The sequence below is a fragment of the Epinephelus fuscoguttatus genome, linkage group LG3, assembly GCF_011397635.1.
Source record: "Epinephelus fuscoguttatus linkage group LG3, E.fuscoguttatus.final_Chr_v1".
Classification (NCBI taxonomy): Eukaryota; Metazoa; Chordata; class Actinopteri; order Perciformes; family Serranidae; genus Epinephelus; species Epinephelus fuscoguttatus.
This window is the reverse complement of record NC_064754.1, coordinates 46,555,726-46,566,138: the sequence shown is the minus strand read 5'-3', so window position 1 is coordinate 46,566,138 and position 10,413 is coordinate 46,555,726. Positions and strand designations below refer to the sequence as shown.

The 10,413-nt window shown below is 43.5% G+C and overlaps 1 protein-coding gene across 1 annotated transcript; it reads right to left on the bottom strand.

The window, feature by feature from the left end:
- Positions 1 to 5,050: 5,050 nt before the first annotated feature.
- LOC125886583 (uncharacterized) lies at positions 5,051 to 9,037 on the bottom strand. The gene is made up of 7 exons (XM_049572908.1): positions 8,997 to 9,037; positions 6,655 to 6,670; positions 6,378 to 6,482; positions 5,891 to 6,141; positions 5,644 to 5,808; positions 5,251 to 5,494; positions 5,051 to 5,160 (listed from the first exon to the last, which is right to left on the bottom strand). Exons 3-7 carry the CDS (start codon positions 6,390 to 6,392, stop codon positions 5,149 to 5,151), a joined length of 687 nt encoding a protein of 228 aa, XP_049428865.1. The 5' UTR covers positions 6,393 to 6,482; positions 6,655 to 6,670; positions 8,997 to 9,037; the 3' UTR covers positions 5,051 to 5,148.
- Between the last annotated feature and the right edge of the window lie 1,376 nt (positions 9,038 to 10,413).

Below are 10,413 nucleotides of genomic sequence, written 5' to 3'. Positions count from 1 at the left end.
TCACGTATTTCTGTGAGATCAGGTTGGTGGGGTGGCTACTACTGAAGGACATCTTCATAATACAGCCATTCATTGATCTTGAAGGTCGAAAGTCAACCTTACGCCAATATCAGTTAATCACAAAGTATACTGATTGATCAGCTGGCTGTGAACATGCGTGCAGGGAATAAAGATGGCGCCCCCAGTGTGGATGCCTGTTTCAGCAGCTCCTGCTCACCACCAAGCTTTTTCTCTATTTTTTCTTTTTAACTTTCTTACTTTGAGTTTTTTTCTGTCTAGCTATCTAGCACTTATGTTCTGCTTTTCTATAGAGGCGAAGACCGCTCTCTTTATAGCGGTCTTTCTCCCATTTTTCCTTGGATATGATCGTGTGCGGGGATCCGGTGCCCAGCCGTGGCTCCATTGTTTACACCCAGGACCAGCTGTTAGCGCTACAACACACCGCGGTGCGGTCCGAGGAGAGGCACAATATTCCCCGCGAGCTGCGGAGACAGAAACGGGGATGTCGCGCCGGAGTGCAGCGCCAACACCGGGGGAGACGGTAAAACCCGTCCTCCTGTTCGTCATCATGGGGAACGTAAGATTGCTCCCCAGCAAGATGGACGAGCTGTCGGCGCTGACTCGCCATCAGAGGGAGTACCGGCAGAGCAGCGTGCTGGTGTTTACCGAGACATGGCTGAACGCGGAAGTACCGGACACGATCACCGCACTGGACGGATTCCAGCTCATCAAACACGACAGGACAGTGGACAGCGGTAAGAGGAAAGGAGGGGTGCTGGCTGTGTTTGTGAATGATAGATGGTGTAACTCTGGGCACATCACTATTAAGGAACAGCATTGCTGCAGGGACATTGAGCTTCTGGCTGTTGGCATGAGACCATATTATCTACCCAGGGAGTTTTCTCATGTCATTATGGTAGCAGTGTATGTCCCCCCGTCGGCAAAGGCTGAGTCTGCTTGTGACATTCTTCACTCTGTTACAAGTAGGCTGCAAACACAGCACCCTCAGGCCCTCCTTCTAATCTCTGGGGACTTCAATCACGCCTGTCCATCCACCAACCTGCCCATCTTCACCTAGTATGTTTCCTGCCACACCAGAGACAATAAAACACTGGATTTATTTTATGCCAACACCAAAGAGGCATACCACTCATCACCCCTGCCCTCCCTGAGAAAAGCTGATCACAACCTGGTTCATCTTCTGCCTGTCTACAGACCTCTGGTGCAGAGAGAACCAGCAACCACCCGCACTGTGAAAAGATGGTCTGAGGAGGCCGAGGAGACCCTGAAAGACTGCTTCGAGACCACTGTGTGGGAGGTACTCAGCAATTCCCATGGGGAGGACATTGCTAGTATGACATCATGCATTACGGACAACATAAACTTCTGTGTGGAAAACACCGTACCCACCAGGACTGTACGCTGCTTCTCCAACACCAAACCCTGGGTTACTCCAGAGTTAAAAGCTCTCCTGAAGGAGAAGCAGAGAGCTTTAAACTCTGGAAATAAGGAGGAGCTGAAGGCCGTGCAGAAGGAGCTAAGGAGAAACATCAGGTGGGGAAAGGGTTAGGGTTAGGGTTAGCCATCTTTTACGGAGTGGTCTGCTGGGGCAGCAGCGTCTCAGCTGCAGATAGGAAGAGACTGGACAAGCTGATCAAGAATGCCAGCTTTGTCCTGGGATGCTCTCTGGACTCTGTGCAGGTGGTGGGAGAAAGGAGGATGACAGCCAAGCTGTCATCTCTGAGGACTAATGACTCCCATCCTCTGCAGGAGGAGATAAAAGCTCTGGAGAGCTCCTTCAGCGATCGACTGATTCACCCAAAGTGTGTGAAGGAACGCTATCGCAGATCCTTCCTACCTGCTGCTGTCAGGCTACATAACCAGCACTGCTCACAGTAAACTGCACCATGGACACTTTAGGGACACTATGGACACTTTATGGACACCATAATAAGCATAACTGTCCCCCATGCTGTTGTTGTTGTTGTTTATTTGCACATACAATCTTCACTTTGCACTAAATATGTTCACTTTAATCCATTGCTCACTTTTTATTCACTGCTCATTATTGTTATTATAATTAATATTATTATTATTTATTGCTGTTTCTTGTATTTTTGTACTCTTTCTGCATGCCTAGTTTGTTTTACCTTTTTTAAATTTTGAAATCTTTAATCTGACTCTTTCCCCTTGACTGCTGTAACACTGGAATTTCTCAGTTGTGGGATCAATAAAGGTGTATCTTATCTTATCTTAGACATGCTCGTCAGTTTTAAGTACATGTCTTTTTTTGACTCAACAGCAAATAAGGACACACACACATACTCAGACTTAATGCACAATGTCATCACACACGTGCACACACAGGTGAAAGTTGTACTGTGCTTCCCTGTACGTGCCTACCTGCTTGTTTGAGTCTTAAGAGGGATTCTTTAATGAGGGAGCAGTGCAGGCACTCATGAAATCATTTAAATTTCAAATGCATGAGGTGATTATGCCAGTGAATTAGCCCAGTGACTTATTGTGGAATAATTTAGCTCAGTCAGGCAGAATGGAGACAGCTAATGTCTGTAGAGAGAGACCTCACAGCAGACTCGGGGTAGGGTGGGGCTCAGTGGGTTTACGGGTGGGAGGGCTAGTGGGAGGTGAAAAATGGAAGCTGGAAAAGAGCACGAGATGTAGAAGGAAGGAACAACAGAGGAGGTTATTGTGTACATAGGCCTCACTCAAGACATGGACAGATGAAGGAAGGGAAAGCGAGGTACAAAAGGGGAAGTGAGAATGGATGTGAGAATGAGAGGGGATGAAAGAGGGAAGAGATGAACAGAGGGAGAGGAGAAAATCAATTGAGAGGACGAATGGAGGTGGTAATTGCCTGACAGACGTGAATGGATAGGCGACAGGGAGAGGGCAAGTATGCAGGTGAAAAAGGGAAGCAGGCAGAGGAGATGGGGAGACACAACAGAAAAAAAACAACAAAGTAGAGGGATAAACAGTAGTGAAAATAGAGGTGAGAGAAAGGAATAATGTTAGTAATGCTCTCAGCTGGTAGTACAATTGGAAAAATCTTTAAGTTGTATTTATCAGTTTTAGGCCTTTAGGGGGCAGAATAGCATCAAAACACGGTGAGGAATATGCAGCCCACACATAAACTCCAGCTAATGAAGCTGTTTAAGCTAACCTGTGAGCAAACATTTACTTTTTTAAACGTTAAAGCTAGTGCGTAACTTCTGTCACCCCCTAGCGGAATACTGCGTATTACAACAAATAAGACAGCACTTCCATATGACGTATGCCCAAATGTACCCCGCCCCCCCACTATGCCCCCCACTCCCCACCGCTATCCCTCCGCCACCGTGATTCGCAATTCCACAACATTTTTATTGTTTGAAGAAGGACAGCCGGTGAAAAAAAAAGATGGATTCTTCAGAAGAGGTAATTATAGTATGTTTTTTTTCTGCCACAGAAATGCAAATAGCCTATTACAAATGGGAGACAAGGTGCCTGCTAATTTGTAGCTGACAGGTCAGTGGATGAAAAGACCCAGTGGTAGTCAGCAGAAGTCATTTGTTGTCCGTCGGTCTCCAGTAGCTGCTCACTGATGAAAAACAAAGTGTTAGACACAAAGTAGGAAAGTAACCATGCCAGTCCCACTAATTACAGAAAGTGAGTCAGTGCTTGTGTTGCACCATTTACTGTACCGTTATATGGTGTAGAAAAAAAAAGTGTAAATTTATCATCACCCGCAGGACTGGTAAATACACGCACAAGCTGTTGAAGAAATCACCAAGTCATACATGCACGTTTGTCAACTGTTGAAGGGGCATTTTTGTACTTTTTAGATATGTTTTTTACCTGTTTATAACAACCCAGATATGCTCTGACACACATTTAATAAATTAGGAGCTTTCCAGCTTCGATGTCCTCTCCAATCCAGCCAGCTCTGACTATCAGCCACGCAGTAGAGGACGTGGAAGAGGTAGAGGTCAAGGAAGAAGCCAGCCTTCCAGAGGCCGAGGCCGAGGAAGAGGAAGGGGCAGAGGCAGAGGTGCAGACCAGCTGCAACAGGAGGACAGGGACAGACTTGACCAGCTCCGTCGACGTAACCTGGATGAAATAAGTGTTTGTTCCTTTTTGCTCAACACATTCATTTCTTTACATAAAAACTTATACTGTGTCATCTTTATTTCCTATTTATATTTCCCCATTGTGAGCCAACCTTATTGAATCTTATCCTCTACAGGCTGCATTAGCTGACATGTCTGAGGTCAGAGGTGACCTCATTGAGAGGCTAGCCACAAGCTTCCCAGGTGTCTTGTTTGATGTCCTCTCCTCCAGAAATCCACCTGAGCCTTCTGCTGCTAGAACAAGTGCACAACCATGGTGGTGCACATGTCAGAAATGTTAGGAAATGCCAACAGAAGTGGAGAAGAAGTGCTGCCAGCTAAGCCCAGAGCACTGCATTAGCAGGACAGCACATCTGGAACTCTTCTGCTTGGAGCCTGGCATTCTGCGACTGGCAAGGGGGCTCAGACATGAATATCTCGGACTGGATGACCTGCAAGACCCTGGGCAAGACAACAGAGAATTCAGACATACAGCTTACAGACAATTTGTTTTGTCGCAGCATGGAAGACTACGGGCTGGTCAACGTGTTGTCATCCCAAGCTGCTGCATGTGGCGTATACGGGACACTTTTCCAGACCTACCTGGCAGCTACACAGGCTTCATCCCTGGGCTGTTGTGAAACAGCCAAATTTTGTTTTATTATTGTCTGCACCTTCTGCTTTTTGTATATAATTGTCTACTTAGCTGTTTATAGCTGTATTTATAATGTTAGCCTTACTTTGTTTATTACTTATCAGCTGTTAATATTTGTTTTTATCATTTTAGCCTTACTTTGTTTACTTCTTGTTAGCTGTTTATAGCTGTATTCATAATTACTTTGTTTACATCTGTCACACATTTTACAATTTGACAAGTGCAATATCTGAAAATATAATAAATGTCAACACTCATTTCAGTAAAGTATGTCATCTAGTGTTTATTAGCTTTTTATTACAATCTGTCAAATATTTACAAGAAGCTTGTTTTTACTGAATGTAAAGTGATGGAGTGGTCTGCAGAAATCAATCCGTAATTCTTTCTTCAGAGGAGAATCTAGAAAAGACATGGCAGCAATTAGCAGCAGTTATGGATATAATTGACACATTCTGAAACCTAGTAATGCTGTTTTTTTTTTTAATGTACCTTTCCTCTGGAGACCTGGCTCTGAAGCAACTCCTCTGTTGTTGGTGGCTCCACAGGTGGGAGGAGGCCAAATCTTCCAGTATCTTCCTCCCTGCTGGTCCTCTTTCGTGGCACTCCCTTCCCTGACATCAAACGTCTGCGTGTGATTGCCCTTTGTAGATCAGGGATGTAGCTGTATGATTTGTGGCTCTTGATGGTGTAAAGGCTGGATCTACTCGACTTTTTATTGTAAATTTTCTGGTATCTGGGTGGAAAACGGGCAAAACAAACATCACACATCAGCAAGTCAGGCAAAGCTACACTATAAAACTGAAATACTGACAGTTTACTATATTACAGTACAATATAAGTAGTACTTGCAAAGAAAAAACAGAATAATATAGTATGACATACACTCTGTTGCCTTCTTTGGTCAACATTGGTGGTCTGGTGTTGTGGTGGTTGTAGTCTAATGCAGCAAGCAAAGTTCTGGCTTCATACACAGCCGAAGAGAAGGCAAAGCGTTTGCCTGCATACATTAGAATATGATTGTGGAAGGTCTCAAGGTCAGATATCGTCCTATGAAACACAGACAAAAAAACAAACAAAAAAACAGGTATTGTATCATGACATGTTGCAGCCTTACTTTTCTGAAATTCACCTGTTCCAAGTGTCCACATACACAGTGCTTTCTGGACAAGTGCATCTCCTGTACCGAAAGTTCAAAAATTTGGGGACATCTTTTAGCCACTTTTTGTTTAGGACAACTCCAATGAGTGCCATGTATGCAGGTGAATCTTTTTGGATCCACTCCTTTTCACGGTCTTCATCATTCAGTTGCTCATGAAGGCACCTCCCAAAAGCCCACTCATGACGGCCGGTCACATGGTAAAGAATACCTCGCCATAGGCCCTGCAACCAGGAAAACAGCTTATCTTAGCTTTTTTCCACTTGGTGACACTGAAAATGTTAGTGATGTTGTGGCCAATGGCTGCATCAGATAGATGCTACTGGATCACATTTCAGTTTTGGTCTTTTTTTGGGGTTTAAAAAAATAGAGTAATAGTTACAGTCAATCAGTTAAAGTTATGCTTGGGACCAATCACTAGCTTCATGTAAGTTGATACCAACAATTTCAATGTACACACCATGAACCGTTCCATGTTCTGTGCCTCCTTACCACAGACCCAGAAGTGATTGACTATGTCTTTCAACCACTGTAGGATTTCTGTTTGGCCTTTCACCTGTCCTGCCTAGAAAGGTTAAAAATTAAAACACCGTTACTCTATGTATTAGCATGCGTCAATCCAGCCAGTCAGTGCACAGTGTACTGGAGATAACAATCTTAATGCATGTAGTTTCTTGGCCAAGCTTTTTACTCCATGCCACATGTCCAAGGTGTGGATTACTCCCCGGTCACCATACCTCCCACGCTTGGGATCTGTAACATACAAAAACCAAACACTGGTGTAAGTGTGATTCATCCTAAATGCAGCTGGGTTACAGGTATTAGTAACTAGATCTGAGTACAAGCTCAGCAATTAGGGCCTTGATTTGAACATGTGCATCAGTGCACATCTCTTTCAGTGGTATTTCGGAAAGAAGTTGGTCCATTGCTCTTATGAATCCTTCTTTCTCCATTGCAACAGAGTTCCTGTTTGTCTCTCTCGTCGACTGTCGTGATGTTGATGATGTCCCGGGACTCACAGTCCATAGTGGTGTACGAGCAATACTGTGCACAGTGCCCTGTATGGTAACATTATAGGATTACAATTTTATAATATGTGAGAGTACATGAAATACAGAAGGTTGTGTCACACAGACACAAACTACTGTACCTTTGAAATTCAGTGCCATTGCTGGAAAGTGATGGGGGAGGAGGTGGTCAGATGTTTCTGTCGGTCTTCATGGGGGTTGATGACAATGGCCCCTTAGAGTACTTTTTGTAACTGTAATGAAAATGATGGAAGTTGTAATTTTGTATCCACAAGCGGCACACTGATGTGTGACACACTGCCCATACTCAGCACTGGCATGACATTATTCTTAAACCGCATTTGCGAATGTGTGACCGTAGCCTAAAGTTCATTGTTAGCTCAGCCACGGATGTTATGTTGTTGGTGATCTGTCTATTTTTTGTAAGCAGTATTACCGTTAAACGCAACACCAAACTGAACGAGTGTAGCTCTCCATGCTCGCGCTAAACATTGTATACTGCTCGCCATGGTACACAGAGTAACACTTTCTAAACACTGTGTACTGCTCGCCACGGTACACAGAGTAACTCTCGCTACACAACGTGGCGAACACCAGGCTGCTAACATTACGTTCATAGCACCATTTCCAAGAAAATAATAAAGTACTAGGTCCAGTACATGTAACAGCAACACATACTACTCATAATTATAAACCAAGTGACTTACTTATCCAACAGCAGCAAGGCAACATCCGTGTCTGCCCTCAGCCCAATTTCTTCCTTCAGGGCTCTCCACCGAGGAAAAGCAACGCCAATACAAATCCTTGTTTGCCTTCTCTGTCGGCCACTTTCCTTCTTTGCTAACAGACCTTCAGCCGAACATCCAGGCTTTTTCTTTGTGGTAGGATCCACTTCTGAACCGTGTCTCGGCCGTTTCTTTGGGTTCTCCACCATGTTGCTTTCTCTTTCTACCTGCACTCTGCCTCTTGCTATGAGACTCTCCGCTCTTCCTCCCCCTCCCTTCTTATTGTGAGGTAAAAGGCGTCATTTCCTCTGCGTCAGCACGGGAATGTCGCCGGTCGATAAGCAAACAACAAATGATATATATTGAAAAATACCACAAGAATCAGCATTGTGTCATCTCCTCTAGTAGTGGCTTGGGTGAAACGGACATTTACGGACATGTAGAAGTTATGCACTATAGCTTTAAGCAGACATGAAAAAAAAGTCATCATCCTTCTGGGGTCATGTTTCTGAACAGCTGAGAAATGTAAGTTCAGTCTTCACTCACATGTTAACTCTGTTTGAGCTTCAAGCAAGTTGACACTGCTAAAAATGTAGGAGCTACTAAATGCTAGCCATCCACTCGTTAACTGTCGACTAGTTCTAGACAAGCTGCAACTGAAAAATGAAGCTAACACCAATGTGCCACAAACTGTACTTCCTCTAATGCAAAATAATTAAGTCTGGCCCTGCACTAGGATTCGTCTCTAAATGCAGCTAGCTGAGCGAGTGACTGCGTATGCTGCTGGAGCACCAATGTACACCATCATATCTTTCCCCAAGAAAAGGAAATCAGAGTTCCAAAGAAAGAAAGAAAAAGAAAACTGACTTTGTAACAGAAACATTTTAAATGATGCATGAGAGACACATTAATCAAGAGAGGAAGGGTGGGGGGTCCTAATAGACTGCTTATGTATGGGACCCAGAATTTGGTGCTCCTCCCCGATCCAAATCAATTTGGGTTAAGGTTAGGGTGTTATGGTTAGGGTATTTTGCTGATTGTTATAACCGGAACACCTAAATGATGCTAAAATGCTGTGAGCTGAGAGTAACTGTGATGTCAGCTGATAAATCTCTGTGAGTTCGTCACTACCATCTATTCCTTTTTACATTAAATGTAGCCTTTTAATACACTCTAAGTAAATGCTTGACAGTATTTTTCTTTGATTGTCTAACATTCCATAGAGATACATACACTGTGAATGAATTCAAAAGAAGGAGTACAGAGTGTTAGCAGTAGTTGTGGATATACAAAGGTTTGTGTGGGTAAGAGTCAAGAGCAACGTACAGAAGTAGTGAACCCTGCTCTTCTGTCTGTTCCACCCTACATAACCCCACATACAGTATATTATGTTCAGCTGTCAAAGCAGTTTTTGGAATTAATCACATGATTGTTGTGGCAAACATATTTCTGCTTTGGGCCAAATAATGGATCAATCAGGGACAGCAGAAAGATCATTTAGCAACAGAGGAGAAGCCATAAATTATCTCTGATTGCCTTACACATGATTAATGCTCCTGTGTACATTGCCCTAATGCCATTCATCAGTGTTTTAAATGTAATTAATGTATATTGAGGGGGGTAAATTAGATGGGTGCAGCTCGCAATGAAACACACTCAGTGCAGTTGTGTATGTCAGGTTATTGTTTGAATAGTGTTATCTTTAATAGCAATAATCACATCTTTGCAAGTCAGCTGTGGAGGTCCGAACAACTTCAGAGGAGTCATTTAAATGGTTTATGTACACAGAATTATTAAAGTCATGTGTTCTTCTATATACTGTAAACTAAACTTAAAGTTTCAAATGTAAGACAGTTATTTCTGTTACTACTGCAATAACTATAGGCGTCATTGTTAGTTCAATAAAAAAATTTAAAAAAAATTTAAAATTCCATGCACATCATTTTCCACCAGCTCCCACCTTACAATACGGGATTATCGGGCTTCCGGATTTCTTAGGCGGAAGTGGTGATTGTTGTGCCTACACACTTCCTGTTGGCAGTGGCGCTTCAGTTCACAACAACAATGGCTGAAGCGACATCGAGGTGTCACTGCTCCGTGACACTTTGCACATCAAACAAACAGCGACAACCGTACCTCAGTTTTCACGCATTCCTGGGTGACTTAAGTCTCAGGAAGAAATGGGTGATAGCTATTCGCCGGGATGAAGGGCCAAGTTTTACCATTATCCGAAGCAGCACGTTTGTTTGTAGCCGGCATATCAGCAAAGCACAAGACTTCACTGCAGGTACTGCTAGCAGGCTAGCTTTAGCTAACATTACCAACATTACCGACATAACCACTTGCAAACGGCTGAAAATCAGGGTCGTGCCCTCCTGTTTTGAGGGGAATGATTGGGGCAAGGTGTCTAGGCGGGAGTCCGTTTAAAAGAGAACATCGACTCGCTTGGGCCATGACATTCGCCCAGTCCTTCCTCTGGAGCCCCGGGTTGAGGACGGGGTGGAGGAGATGGCAGTTTTGATTGTGATGATGAAAGAACACGACTACGATTCGGCTCCTAAGCCAGGTATGTTATGCACAAGAATGCTGTATTTTTGTGAGTGTATGGAGTTGACACATTGGCTTACATCAGGATATACAGGTGCATCTCGATAAATTATAATGACTTGAAAAAGTTCAGTAATTTTTGTCAATTATTTTAGAAAGTGAAAAAATAAATAACGTATATGTAAATATTTTCGGA

Excerpts from the sequence above, each read along its gene's own strand:
- LOC125886583 (XM_049572908.1), bottom strand. Across the intron at positions 5,809-5,890 it reads TATGTGGACACTTGGAACAG|GACGATATCTGACCTTGAGA; the intron begins GTGAATTTCAGA and ends TGTGTTTCATAG. Across the intron at positions 5,495-5,643 it reads ACCAAAGAAGGCAACAGAGT|ATACCAGAAAATTTACAATA; the intron begins GTATGTCATACT and ends TTTTCCACCCAG.